The sequence below is a fragment of the Nerophis lumbriciformis genome, linkage group LG14, assembly GCF_033978685.3.
Source record: "Nerophis lumbriciformis linkage group LG14, RoL_Nlum_v2.1, whole genome shotgun sequence".
NCBI classification, from domain to species: Eukaryota; Metazoa; Chordata; class Actinopteri; order Syngnathiformes; family Syngnathidae; genus Nerophis; species Nerophis lumbriciformis.
Genome location: NC_084561.2, coordinates 33037612 through 33053394, shown reverse-complemented (window position 1 = coordinate 33053394; position 15783 = coordinate 33037612). Strand labels below are relative to the sequence as shown.

The 15783-nt window shown below is 41.2% G+C and overlaps 1 protein-coding gene across 1 annotated transcript in view; it reads right to left on the bottom strand.

The window, feature by feature from the left end:
• Positions 1 to 15783, bottom strand: part of exoc2 (exocyst complex component 2) — a 103844-nt gene that overhangs the window by 60002 nt on the left and 28059 nt on the right. Inside the window, exons 4-6 of the mRNA XM_061975609.2 lie at positions 13235 to 13361; positions 4710 to 4823; positions 636 to 760 (exon numbers count right to left, since the gene is read on the bottom strand). Coding sequence (XP_061831593.2) covers positions 636 to 760; positions 4710 to 4823; positions 13235 to 13361 — 366 coding nt within the window. The remainder of the gene's footprint in view (positions 1 to 635; positions 761 to 4709; positions 4824 to 13234; positions 13362 to 15783) is intronic.

The following is a 15783-nucleotide window of genomic DNA, read 5'->3' as shown; positions in this document are numbered from 1 at the left end:
GCAGTCGTGTAAGTCTCTTTAGCAAAATGCTTAAACTGATCAAAATACGTAAATAATAAATGTTATTATGAATGTCCCTGTCACTACATTACATATATACTTATAGTGTGTATATAAAACCTTAATGGAGGTGTTTGGATGTTTTTTAAGGGTTTTATAAGACAGAATAGAGCGGCTCCCATAGGCTCCGTTGTAAGCTGACTTTTGATCGCATTTATTCAATATTTACAATGCATTAAAAAAATCCATCCATCGTCATGTCGTTCATAATGATTGTGAACGATAAGCAAAATTCCCAAAAATTGTAGTTCCGCTTTAAGAGTGTATAAATCCATTCCATCCAATTTCAATATTTCTTCATGACAGCTTATCATCTATCATTTTCAAAATACGCCCAAATATGCACTGATGCAGGTAAATAAACAGAAGTCGAATGGGACTCTTGCCCTTCACCTAAAACCTGTAAGTGCCTCGAGGTCACGTGATTGCAACCCAGCAATTGAGCTGAAAGGGGGCAAGGGAACACACACATACACACGTCAAATATTTTAATGCAGAAAAGGGTTAGTTGATGGGTCAAAAGCATGTACTTCCCCTTTTGGAACTACACATCAAAATGTTTTAATGATTCTCACCTGCCAGAGCATCCTGAGCCTCAAAGAAAGTACTGAGTCCTCCTTTTACATATGCCAGACTCCCTTCATTCTTCTTGGTGGCCTGCTTTTTCAGATTGCTGGCAGCCATCTTCAACTGCTCAAAACTAAGAACAACAGAAAAAGTATAACTGTTCGTATCTTTCATCCCCCATCAATAAAAGAATAAATGAAAAACTAAAAAACATACATTTGTAATAAATGTATTTAATACAGATAATATTTAGATATGTTAAAAGATGTAAAAAACGATGTTAACCTGTCAAATGTTAAACTAAGTGTGTGTATATTGTATAATCCATCCATCCATCTTCCTCCGCTTCTCCGAGGTCGGGTCGCGGGGGCAGCAGCCTAAGCAGGGAAACCCAGACTTACCTCTCCCCAGTCACTTTGCCCAGCCCGGAGACATAGTCTTCCCAATGTATCTTTGGTCTTCCCTGTGGCCTTCTACTGGTCGGACATGCCTTAAACACCTCCCTAGGGAGGTGTTCGGGTGTCATCCTGACCAGATGTCCGAACCACCTCATCTGGCTCCTCTCGATGTGGAGTAACAGCGGCTTTACTTTGAGCATGGCAGAGCTTTTCACCCTATCTCTAAGGGAAAGCCCTGCCACTCGGCGGAGGAAACTCATTTCGACCGCTTGTACCCGTGATCTTGTCCTTTCGGTCATAACCCAGAGCTCATGACTATAGGTGAGGATGGGAGCGTAGATTGACCGGTAAATTGAGAGCTTTGCTTTCCGGCTCAGCTCCTTCTTCACCACAACAGATCGATACAACGTCCGCATTACTAAAGACGACGCACTGATCCGCCTATCGATCTCACAATCCACTCTTCCCTCACTTGTGAACAAGACTCCGAGGTACTTGAACTCCTCCACTTGGGGCAGGGTCTCCGCCCCAACCTGGAGATGGCACTACACCCTTTTCCGGGTGAGAACCATGGACTCGGACTTGGAGGTGCTGATTCTCATCCCAGTCGCTTCACACTCGGCTGTGAACCGATCCAGTGAGAGCTGAAGATCCTGGCCAGATGACGCCATCAGGACCACATCATCTGCAAAAAGCAGAGACCTAATCCTGCAGCCACCAAACCGGATCCTCTCAACACCCTGACGGCGCCTAGAAATTCTGTCCATAAAAGTCATGAACAGAATCGGTGACAAAGGGCAGCCTTGGCGGAGTCCAACCCTCACTGGAAACGTGTCCGACTTACTGCCGGCAATGCGGACCAAGCTACGACACAGGGAGCGGACCACCACAATCAGACAGTCCGATACCCCATACTCTCTGAGCACTCCCCACAGGATTTCCCGAGGGACACGGTCGAATGCCTTCTCCAAGTCCACAAAGCACATGTAGACTGGTTGGGCAAACTCCCATGCACCCTCAAGGACCCTGTCGAGAGTATAGAGCTGGTCCACAGTTCCACGACCAGGACGAAAACCACACTGTTCCTCCTGAATCCGAGGTTCGACTATCCGGCGTAGCCTCCTCTCCAGTACACCTGAATAGACCTTACCGGGAAGGCTGAGGAGTGTGATCCCACGATAGTTGGAACACACCCTCCGGTTCCCCTTCTTAAAGAGAGGAACCACCACCCCGGTCTGCCAATCCAGAGATATCTCCCCCGATGTTCACGCGATGTCGTGTATTGTAAAATAATATTGTATTGTATAATAACATTAATATATGTATGTATATATGCATATAAACTCACATATACATATATACACGTATACACATACATACACATTATACATATACCGTACAGGCCAAAAGTTTGGACACACCTTCTCATTCAATGTGTTTTCTTTATTTTCATGACTATTTACATTGTAGATTGTCACTGAAGGCATCAAAACTAGGAATGAACACATGTGGAGTTATGTACTTAACAAAAAAAGGTGAAATAACTGAAATGTTTAGGTTATAAAATGTTTTATATTCTAGTTTCTTCAAAATAGCCACCCTTTGCTCTGATTACTGCTTTGCACACTCTTGGCAATCTCTCGATGAGCTACCAAAAGCGCCTTATTGCAGTGAAACTTGCCAAGGGACATGTAACCAAATATCAACATTGCTGTATGTATACTTTTGACCCAGCAGATTTGGTCACATTTTCAGTAGATCCATAATAAATTCATAAAAGAACCAAACTTCATGAATGTTTTTTGTGACCAACAAGTATGTGCTCCAATCACTCTATCACAATATGACTACCTCTTGAAGCTCACCGAGAGAATGCCAGGAGTGTGCAAAAAAGTAAGCAAGTAATCAATCAAAAAACTACTTAGGACTTTCCACAATGAAACTGAAGATGTTGTTATAATCTCCTGTCTAGGAAAACAAACGTTTACCTGTTTTGATGGTAAGTATTAATTTTGTGGTTTTAATTTGATGTTGCTTTTCTTTGTTCTATACATAGGTAAACATAATAACATAACATAATTCGATTACTATATTAGATTACCATAAGATGTACTATTAGATCTAACAAAATGTAAAGATAAATAAATATGCAATAAAAAATATATATTTTACTTAATGTAGCCACATAAGAGCATGGATGTTGATTAATAGATACAATCACAGACAATTGTGTCCTATACAAAGAGTACGTGTGACTACAGTGTCTAGAGTGGGGTTTCCTTTGCAGGAAGAAACATTCAGGCAGCAAAGTCCAAATAGTGTGCCTGGTCATGCAGGATTATGAGGTTGAGGTTACAGAAAGGCCAGTCAGGGGAGAGGAAGGCAGGAGAGTCCAAAATAACACACTGTATAACCAGTAATTGATTTTTTTTTTTCTTGGAACGAACATGTTTGGATATTAAATGAACTTATTTCACCATTACAATTATTAATTCATAAATTCACACACATGGTAGCATGTAAAAAAAATCTTAGTATTCTAATTCTGCCATTCAAAACATTTAGGCTATCTAGTTTTATTATTCCATAAAATGTTTCATTCAATTTAACACTTCCCAGCTTAAAGATGTGTTTATTTGAAATAAATGACATATCACATTTCTGGACCAAATCAAAACTAATCCAGCATAGCAACAATCAGGCTTGCAATTTTCCACTGTGCAACAATTCTCACATTCCCCATATGCCATACAACATTTCCAAACAAAAAATGCCTTCTCCAGTTCTGTTATTCTATCCCAATTTCCATATTGACACATTCCAAACAACTTGCGCATTTTCAGTAATTCCCTATATTATTGTGACAAAATTCACATCGAAAATGAATAGCTATTTTATAATTCATAGGTGCCACATTTGTCTTATCCCTCAACTGTTTGAAACTTTGCAAACATGGAAACATTCAGTTCTTTCAGGACTTCCATGATTTTTGTACACACTCCAAAAATTCCCACTATTTCCATAATTCCAAAGTTTCCTATACAAAAAATTATAATAATTATTTTTGCTTCTATACTTCACAAGCTGAAAAGGTTTAATATTTTCAGGACATTTTGGCCTGCGATGAGGTGGTGACTTGTCCAGGGTGTACCCCGCCTACAGCCCAAATGCAGCGGAGATAGGCTGCAGCACCCCCCGCGACCCCAAAAAGGGACAAGCGGTAGAAAATGGATGAATGGGAGGACATTTTGGCTATTCAGTTTTTACACTCAATTACATTTTTTTTCCATAATTATTCATATTCCATCACCAAAACGCTCACATTTTTCATCTGCATGTTCACTATATTTTTACAGCCTTCTAGGGAAGTTGCTGTTAATTCTGGGTCCCCTGAGAGAATATTGGTGTGGGCCCCTCTACCCCATTCATTGCCCGTGTGTAGCAGGGTGGCAGGGTGCGCCATAGCGGGCTGAGGATGCATAGAATAGTCAGCCTTTTCCCCCATATGACGGCAATGCAGCCTTACAGTTCAGCTTTAGCTCTTCAGCACACAGTCTCTAAACATTTTTCTAAGTTTTTTAATAGCTGCATTGTATATACTGAAATTATTTCCCAATGACTAAGGATATGTCATAGTCTTGCTCAGGTCACTCTTAGAAAATAGATTTTTAACAAAAGGCATACCCAGTGCTTGCATGGTTTTCGATGAGATACCAGGTGGCGGAGAAGTTCTCACTGGTGAAATCTCCACTCATCCCTGGAAATGTCATCTCGACGTCTTTCAGTGGGAGTGTTCCTCTATGAAAACAAAGACAAACATGGTTACCCTAAAATAGTGAAAATATCTCATTCAAAATTATGTTCAGAGTCAGAGGGAAGCTGACTTTAGGTGCAAGGTTGGTACAACTTTAACTGATCGGACAGTGTAGGGGGGTTTGGGTTAGAACTAAAGTCTTGACCTTGACATATACCCACCACAGCATATGCTGAATTTTGTCATTTAAATTCATACAGTAGACATTAAGCCACCTTTGGATATAATGGTCCTCAGCTTAACAATGTTAAATCAAAAGAGCAGGTTATAGACTTTGGAAGTCCAAAACAAGCAAGTGACCAGCTCTGATCGAGGGAAGCGAGGTGGAGGTAGTCAGCACCCATAGTTACCTCTGTCTGTAGTACAATATTACACAGGGCAAATGTAAAGGAAGGGTCAGAGCTCCTATAGATGTTACACCAGTCTGTAGTTGCCAGTGTAATATTCTAATGTTGGGGCGAGGGAGCAGCACTTTCAAGAAGAACTCCTGTAGGCTACAAGCTAAAAAGGTAGGCTGTTTCTGTGATTGGCAAGGACCCAGAATCCCATGTGATGGTTGTAGAGACAAGTTCTTCGAACAGACTGCTCGATATCATACATGACGCCTGTGAAAACCTGGCATTCGAGGCTATAGCTCCCAGACTCTGGAACAATTTGCACCAGTCCCTCCGTGATCTTGACTGTGCTGAAACCTTTAAGAAACATTTGAAAACTTCTCTTTTTAGTAAAGCTTTTAGTTAATGCACTTTTTAACTATCATTTTTAATCCACTTAGTATCCTTATGTTTTGTGCAGCGCTTTGCGATTTTATCGTTAAAAAAAGCGCTTTATAAATAAAATGTACTTACTTACTTACTGCATATGGTGTTGCTGTTATTGTAACCTAATTTCCCTGAGGGCACATGCCTGGATCCATAATATAGTTCTATCTAATTTAATCCAAGTATCCCGAATTGGTGCTTTTATGCAGATGAACCACAAAATACTGGCTCATGAATTGTTGGTGGGTACTACTTACCATATGCTATTACGAGTGGCAAATGAAACTGTAAAAAACTAACAAAGATGTTTGTTTCTGTCAGTAAAAGTCAGTATGCTGCTATGAAGTATTGTACTAAGTTTGACATGGGAAGCTGAAGCTAAGTGTGTGATGCTTGGTTGCTCACAGTGTAACTAGTGCTTCATTAGGGAAACTTGATATATTCTAATGACCCAAATCTTACACGTCTATAGTCACACTCACAAGCCTGCTACAGTAAGAGCCTGATCTACCAAAGGTTTGCATGTAGTAAAGCACATGCAAACTTGAGAACACACACAAAGCCTTCTACCAAAGGGGTAGCAAAATAAGTGAACAAAATAATGAGCACAATCTATTTAGCATGTCTGTCTTCATGAATATGCAGAGTATATCCTGATTATCAGAACAGCCACAATGCAAAGCATGTTTAGCATACGCTATGTGATTAATCAACACTAACACGATACTGCGGGAGCTGTTTTACGTCTACATTTAGTACGTTTGAAATGTACAGTACGTTCAAATTGAAAGTTAAGCAAAAATAAGTGTGATAAAGAAGGAGATCGTTCTGCAGCTTTTCATACTATACTATGCTTATGAACTGTCATAAAAAAAAAAATAGACAAGATTATTCAGCAATATATATACACTTGAGGAGGGAACCAAGTGTCTTTTCGTGTCGTTCTCATCAGTTCTGGGTCCTAAATGGCTGTCAATGTGAACCAATTTGTTGGATTATATTCTCAGCCATCTACTTTCTAGGTGAGAGGCATGATTTATGATCTACAATAAACTTCCAAGGAGCAGGGAAGCGAGGAAACAGCAGACCACTCTATGATGTAAACATAGGGACACATGGTACGCTTATACTGTATTTTTCGGACTATAAATCGCAGTTTTTTTCATAGTTTGGCCGGGGGTGCAATTTATACTCAGGAGCGACTTATGTGTGAAATTATTAACATATTACCGTAAAATATCAAATTATATTATTTAGCTCATTCACGTAAGAGACTAGACGTATAAGATTTCATCGGATTTAGCAATTAGGAGTGACAGATTGTTTGGTAAACGTAAAGCATGTTCTATATGTTATAGTTGTTTGAATGACTCTTACCATAATGTTACGTTAACATACCAGGCACGTTCTCAGTTGGTTATTTATGCGTCATATAACGTACACTTATTCAGCCTGTTGTTCACTATTCTTTATTTATTTTAAATTGCCTTTCAAATGTCTATTCTTGGTGTTGGGTTTTTCAAATAAATTTCTCCCAAAAATGCGAACATGTTTTTTTCCTTCTTTATTATGCATTTTCGGCCGGTGCGACTTATACTCCGGAGCGATTTATACTCCGAAAAATACGGTAGTAACAGTGTCATTAATACTTGGTTAAAGGTGCCAAATGTAATAATGTTATGCCAAGTCATCATTAAATGGTCCTGATGTGTCAAAAGGCATTAATAAATAATGTTCTTTTCGAATAACTCTATAACTGATTACGGTAGTTCAGCTGGGATATGCTAATTTTAAAATGAGATTTACAGTCCCAAAATCTTGTTATTGTTTTCATTTCGATGCCCCGCCCTCCACCGTTTTAACCAATTAGAAAGTCAGTGACTGTGTCACATCCAGATTGCCAGTTAAGCACCGCCACCTTCGTCTAGCTACTGCCACTGGTAAAGTTACTAAACATGTCAGACCTTAGTAAATCTAAAAGGCGTTGTTACGATTCTCAACTTATTCATGACAAAGCCAGGAAAACAAGGATGTCTTTGAAAGATGGAGACGATTGAAGGCGGAGAACATTTTTTCATCTGACGCCAAACGTGCTAATTTCCTCCTTGATAGGTAAATCAGGCATTTACATTTTCTTATTACTTGTAGTAAATGGAAATGGACATTTCGTATGTAAACTATATTGTCCAATACAGTCTATGATCTTGTCTAACAAAGCTAGTATATTCATGCAACGAATGCTTAGAGGATGCTCAGCTCCTAGCGTAATGCTAAGCAGGATAGCCTGGTCAATGACACATTGACATACAGGCTAATGGGGGAAATATATGCCCGTTAGCCTGTATGTAGATGTGCCATCAAACTGACATGGCAAAATATATTTTCGACAAATAAAACCTTTGTGGATATGGGTAGTGTCAGCGCCTATTTCGTTCTCAATACGCTGATGAAACGCGTTCCAACATTAGCACAACGAATTGCGGTTTCCGGTACTGTATGTGTCAGGCACATATGGGGTGGCATTTGCTTGGCACAATATAATGCGTTACATGTAATGATTTTCTACTTTGTGTATTGACATGATAGTAAGCTATATGATTTATGCATAACATGGTTAATGCGAAATGTGGATTGGCTCACAGAATCGCACTCTGCACTGAAAGATGGTGATGTGCGTACTGTACATGGAAGAGAATGCAGTGCGTCAGGTTGGATGCAACAGGAAGTTATGCTGAACGAAATGTGGTGGTAATTTTACTGTTGGCCTTGGCTTGCCATCAAAGTAGGCCTATGCGATATATAATATATTATATATAATTATTTCGATGGTGGAGGGCAGCACGGTGGTAGAGGGGTTAGTGCGTCTGCCTCACAATACGAAGGTGCTGAGTAGTCTGGGGTTCAATCCCAGGCTCGGGATTTTTCTGTGTGGAGTTTGCATGTTCTCCCCGTGACTGCGTGGGTTCCCTCCGGGTACTCCGGCTTCCTCCCACCTCCAAAGACATGCACCTGGGGATAGGTTGATTGGCAACACTAAATTGGCCCTAGTGTGTGAATGTGAGTGTGAATGTTGTCTGTCTATCTGTGTTGGCCCTGCGATGAGGTGGCGACTTGTCAAGGGTGTACTCCGCCTTCCGCCCGATTGTAGCTGAGATAGGCTCCAGCGCCCCCCGCGACCCCGAAGGGAATAAGCGGTAGAAAATGGATGGATGGATGGATTTCGATGGTGGTCTGTGCGGTCAAACTAGACATTTTAGCAGGGTAATGTCAATAATCTGTCCTGACTCCTGACGAAAATATTGCTGCGTAACATTACAAATACATTTGGCTAATCGACATCAGTCAAATGTGGCATAATTACTTTGTAAACCATCTTGCAAGAAGTATAAACAAGAGAAACCTACAGCGTAGGACTCGTCGATTGCCCTTTGAAGTTCCTTGGAGTAGGATTTGGACTTGGCTGCATATCTGGCAACCTCTGTCATGGAGAGTGGGAGGGGACCACAGAATTTTGACCGTGATTGCAGTACCATTTCTGGCCACATTACTACATATGGCACCTTTAATATTTAAGTCACGGAATGTCTTTTTGTCTCTTGCGTTTTTTGAACGGTTAGTTATTGGATTTTATGGGTGGAATAGAGGACCTCCCTTTGGCCCCACTGTAAGCAGACTTTTATATATGTTTATTTAATATTTAGAATGCATAAAAAAAAAATCTATACGTCGTCCTGTTTTTCATAATGATTGTAAACGATTGATAAAAGTCCCAAAAAAGTGTGGTTCCCCTTTAAATAGGGCAGTCTGCTCCACTTATGCACTTGTTATCAATTGTACACGCAGTCTTAGTAGATCACACACAAGTCCACTAACACTACACACTATTGTATAATTTGCGTACGCTTTTTAGCAAATGCTTTTTGGATCTTAGTAGATCAGGCACAAAGTAATTGAGAAAATAAACATCCCTCCCACCTCCAAAGACGTACACCTGGGGATAGGTTGATTGGCAACACTAAATAGGCCCGAGTGTGTGAATGTGAGTGTGATTGGTTGTCTGTCTATCTGTGTTGGCCCTGCAATGATGTAGCAACTTTTCCAAGGTGTACACCGCCTTCTGCTCGAATGCAGCTAGGATAGGCTCCTGCCAACCCCGCGACACCGAGAACGACAAGCGGTAGAAAATGAATAGATGGAAAAGTATTTTGTTGTGTGATCATTCGAACTTCAGGAATTTTACTTGATTCATTGTTAAACTTCACAACTGAAATATACAGTTATTACATAGATAGCGGGGACAGCAACATGGATTTCTTCAGTTAATTTTATATCCCTTAAGTTTGTAAATGCTCTTGTTGCCAGGTAGGTCTTTGTTGAGCACAATCATTTGTTCAGGAGAACAGTAAGGTTGTGTCTCATAGATATTGATGTGACACAACATAGATGAAATGCCAATCATTTGGTTATGAACAACTAACTTACTGTACCGGCCACAGAAGGGACAGTTGTGTCTTAGGCCATGCCCACATGAACATGGAGAGTTTCAAAAACACATATTTGGGGTTAAACCAATCTCCATTCATACAAGTGTAGTTTCAAAACTGTTATGTCTTCACATGTCATGCACATTTTGTTCAATCAGAAGCCTGAAAAAAGCAGCAATAGCTTACTTGGTGGCATTCCACATCCTATTATGTTTATTTTGATATACTAGACATTATTTCTAAAATCAGCACGCACTAACAAGCCAAGGAAACCATTTTGCATGTTTATGGGAATTATAAAGCATTTAATCATCGATATAGTGATATGGTACATGTGCAATGAAGTGTGTATTGTCTTTAACAGCAGTACACACTACAGGGAGGATGCTATATTATGTTTTTTTTTAGTTGCTTGGTCGCTTTTTCTCCATCTACACAAATGGAAGCAAGAAACGTAAGTTAACTTCATGATTTGTCGTTAAACAAGGACTAAAAACATAAGATAATGTTGCATCTTTCTTATGACACAGAGCAAAACGTCTTGCTTGTCAAATTGTCCCATCAGGTGGAGGTTCCACAGCGATCTTGTCCAAAACAGCTGACTGTCATTTGTGTCGGCGGAAGTGTCGCAAAGCCCATTTTGATGTGTCTTTTTTATTAATGTTGAGTGAAAAGAGCAGCATGTTTACGTTCAAACATACAGTAAGTCATCTTATAGTGTGTTTAAAGCCAGCAAGGCAGTGTTGTTGAGCTTGGAAATGACAGCACACAACTGTGACGTCATCACAAGTCTCCGTTTGTGCCGCGTACACGCATAGGCTCAGTGAAGAGTTCTGGATCTTTACACTTTGGCCAGCATTTGTAAAAGTCTGCGTTTTAAAGACAAAAGTATGCGTCTCTGTGTGGACAAGAGGCCTAAACGCAGAGATAAGTATGCGTTTATTAAGTATCTGTGTTCGTGTGGACATGGCTTTTAGCTTCACCCTACACCAGTGTTCTGTAACAAATCACTGAAACTGGTAGCCGATCCAAAGGGTGCTAAAAAAAATGTGACATGTTGGGATGAATATTTTCGGCATTGTCAAAAATCTAAGAAAATGTGTGTTCTATACGAAACTGAAATGGGCGGAACTACACTGCTTGGTAGGAATGGGGCTATTTTTTATTTTACCAGCAAATCCTACAAGGTTTCTTTATGAGTGAAGCAGCCATGCAGCTTGCTTGAAGGCGATGTACAGTTATTGTCAATGAGTGTTTCTGCCTCACGTCTTTCAAAAAGAAAATTAATGGTCGTCTCTTGATTTCCACAAACGGTTGTTTCCATTCTCTGTGTGCAGTGGTAAACAGTTTTTGCCATGTTGCAAACATATTTCATAAGCTTCATATGAGAAAACCTCTCAGGATAAAAATGGTAATATTGCATGTGTTTATGGTAATGTGATTGAGCTAGAGCTGAAACGATTGCTCGAGTAACTCGAGTAATTTGATTACAAAATATATTCGAGGAATTCTTGCTGCCTCGAGGCGTCGTAAAACATTTTTTTACGCCATTTTGCCTCGTTAAGGCCATGTTCACACGAACACAGATACTTAATAAAGGCATATTTATCTCTGCGTTTAGGCCTCTTGTCCAAACGCAGACGCATACTTTTGTCTTTAAAGACGCAGACCTTTACAAACGCTGGCCTAAGTGTAAAGATCCAAAACTCTCCGCTCAGCGGAGACTTGTGATAACGTCACGGTTATGTGCTGTCATTTCCAAGCTCAACAACACTGCCTTGCTGCCTTTGATCACATTATAAGATGACTTACTGTATGTTTGAATGTAAACATGCTGCTATTTTTACTCAACATTAATCAAAAAGACACATCAAAATGGGTTTTGCGACACTCCCGCTGGCGCGAATGACAGTCAGCTGTTTTGGGTACCATCGCTATCAAACCTCCACCTGACGGAACAACTTTGACAAGCAAGACTCTTTGCTGTGTGTCATAAGAAAGGTGCAACATTATTTTATGTTTTTAGTCCTTGTTTAACGACAAATCATGAAGTTAACTTACGTGTCTTGCGTCCATTTTTGTAGATGGAGCCAAGCGCGACCATGCACGCACGTAAAAAGTGAGCAAGCAACTAAAAAAACATGATGTAACGTCTTCCTTGTAGTGTGTACTGATGTTAAAGACAATATACACTCCCTTACACATGTGCTATATCACTATATCCATGATTAAATGCTTTATACAGGCACTTAAACATGAAAAATGGTTTCCTTGGCTCGTTAGTGTGTGCTGATTTTAGAAATAATGTACACTTTAATGCACATCACCATGTTGCTGAACATGTTATAATTCTATCAGTGTTGGGTTTTAGCAGCACAGGCGTGAATTCGCTCTTTAATAATGTTCCCAGGATTCTGTGTGTGCGTGCATACTAGTTTTAAAGTTAATGTACATGTCATCGTACATCTAAATCAGGCTTCTGATTGGACAAAATGTGCATGACAGCAGGTTTATGTGTTTGTGTGTAGACATAGACAGTTTTGAAACTACACTTGTGTGGATGGAGATTGTTTTAACCCCAAATATGTGTTTTTGAAACTCTCTGTGTTTGTGTGGACATGGCAGCTCACGTTTCGCACTAACTGTTTAGGTAATGCACAGTGTGTTTACGTCACAGATCATACGCCCCCTGCACTGCACGACACTGCTCTTTTAAATACGCTTGAGTTTAGAAAACCTTTTCGCCGACATAACTCGCAAAGGCAGACGCCGCAGAAAGCAGTGGACAAGAGCCATAGCAAAACGAGGGAATTAAGAAGCGACAAAAGTTGTCTAAGGTCTAAGAACACTTCACACTAAAATCCAAGGAAAACGCAGTAGTATGCAAACATTGCAAAGTGGAGCTTGCATACCACAATAGCACAAGTTCGCCCTCGATATGATTTGCCTGAGAAGCTGGACAGGACAAAACAATTAAAAAAATAATTAAAAAAAAAAAGTTAGTTTTTTTTTAAAGCAAAAATATAATTAATTAGATTATTCGTTTAATCGGGATATTCGATAGAATACTCGATTACTAAAATATTCGATAGCTGCAGCTCTAGACTGAGCTTTGGAATTATCTTGCATTTGGTAGCTCATTGTTCATACTTGTCTATCTCAATACCCAATGGATTATTGGGTCTCAGCGAGAGAAGAGAGATGCCTTTGTTGCGGTCAGTCCTCATGTCATAGTAGTTCAATTCATCAACCCACACAGCCGACTGGTCCAAGATACCTGTAAGACAAGGCAGGACAAGTCGAGAAGATTAGGTTGCAATACAAAAAATGACATCAACAAAACAATGAGGGGACCAGGTTTAGGTGTATCAGTGTGGTCTGCAATTAAAAAGATTGATTATTATTATTAGTTAGAATTAAAAAAGCTAAGACGGACCACATAGTATAGAGTCTCACCTGTCTCACAACAACTCACGATAGGTCTGGCGAGGCATACACCACATCACCAACCTCACAGGCTGTGATGTATCAACAGCAGACCTGAGTGCGCCGTTAGCAGAGGAGCTAAATAGCTTCTTTGCTCACTTCAAAACACCACAGCAGCACTCATCTGTTCCAGCCCTGCCCCCACCTCCTCAGAAAAGCTGCTGGCCCAGACGGGGTTCCTGGCAGGGTGTTCAGAGCGTGCGCCCACCAGCTCACCTCCACCTTTACCAGGATTTTCAATCACTCCCTGGCCCAGGCAGTCATCCCGTCCTGCCTGAAATCAGCAATAATAATCCCGGTGCCGAAGATGTCTCCCATCACCACCCTAAATGATTACCGCCCGGTGGCCCTCACCCCGGTAATCATGAAGTGCTTCCAGAGGCTAGTTCTACAGCACATCAAGGACTATCTCCCTCAATATTTCGACCCCTACCAGTTCGCATATTGGGCGAACAGATCCACTGAGGATGCCATCACTGTGACTCTCTACTTTGCTCTACACCACCTGGAGCAACAGCAGAGCTACGTCCGGATGTTCTTTGTGGATTACAGTTCTGCCTTTAATACAATAATACCGGACATCCTGATTACAAAACTGAACACTCTCACACACACACCCCCCCCTCTCACTTGTGCCTGGATTAAATAAATAAATGATAAATGGGTTATACTTGTATAGCGCTTTTCTACCTTCAAGGTACTCAAAGCGCTTTGACAGTATTTCCACATTCACCCATTCACACACACATTCACACAATGATGGCGGGAGCTGCCATGCAAGGCGCTAACCAGCAGCCATCAGGAGCAAGGGGTGAAGTGTCTTGCCCAAGGACACAACGGACGTGACTAGGATGGTAGAAGGTGGGGATTGAACCCCAGTAACCAGCAACCCTCCGATTGCTGGCACGGCCACTCTACCAACACGCCGTCCCCATTAAGGATTAAGGACTTTCTCTCCAACCGGCCCCAGACTGTGCGACTCGGCCCCCACCTCTCCTCCACCCGCACGTTGAATACCAACTCCCCACAGGGCTGTGTGCTGAGCTTCTGTCCTGCCTCTGCACCTACGACTGCAGTCCGACCCACAACAACAACCTCATAGTGAAGTTTGCGGACGACACTACGGTGGTCGGACTCATCTTAAAGGGGGAAGAGGGAGCATACAGTGAGGAGGTCTGAAAGTTGGCAGACTGGTGCTCATAGAACAACCTTGCTCTGAACACCACGAAAACCAAGGATATCGTCGTCGACTTCAGGAAACACAGCACTGACCTAGCCCCCCTCTACATCAAGGCTGAGTGTGTGGAGAGGGTCCACACCTTCCGGTCTCTTGGCGTCCTTATCTCTGACAACATTTCCTGGTCAGAGAACACTACTGCCATCACTAAGAAGGCTCAGCAGTGGCTGCACTTCCTGAGAGTCCTCAAGAAGTACAACCCGGACTCCAACCTGCTGCTGACCTTCTACCGCTCATCCATTGAGAGCCTGCTGACATACTGCATCACAGCATGGTACGACAGCTGCACCGTTGCAGACAAGGAGAGGCTCCAGAGAGTGGTAAAGGCAGCACAGTGGATCATCGGCTGCCCTCTCCCCTCCCTGACAGACATTTACACCTCCCGCCCCCTCAACAGAGCTACCAACATTATCAAGGGCAGCTCTCATGCTGGCTTTGACCTGTTTGACCTGCTGCCCTCAGGAAGGCGCTACAGGGTCATCAGGTCTAAGACAAACAGACTCAAGAACAGTTTTTTCCCTAAAGCCATAACCACGGTGAACTCTCATAGGCACTGATTTTATAGTTTAGCACCTCTGTGTGCAATTTTTACTTTCCACCCACAGTCTGAATGCTTCTGTATATATGTATATAGTATAATATTTTAACAAGGAATGGACTGTGCACCTTTCCTCCTTTTGCACTATTTCTCTTTTCTTTCCTTCCTATGTTTTGCACATTTATACTGTCGCACTGATACTGGAGTTGCTTTTAATCTCATTGTACCTGTGTATAGTGACAATAAAAGACATTCTATTTTATTATATCTATTTTCAAAACCAAAATATAACTTAAGTTAACATCAAGTTTAGTCTGATAAAGGTTTAAAACCTGAGAAGGGTTAAGACTAAAAAGGACAACTCATGAACATTCATGATACAAACACAAACTACATCATATTTGATAGTAGAAGCATTTAAGTCTCATCTTAAAACTA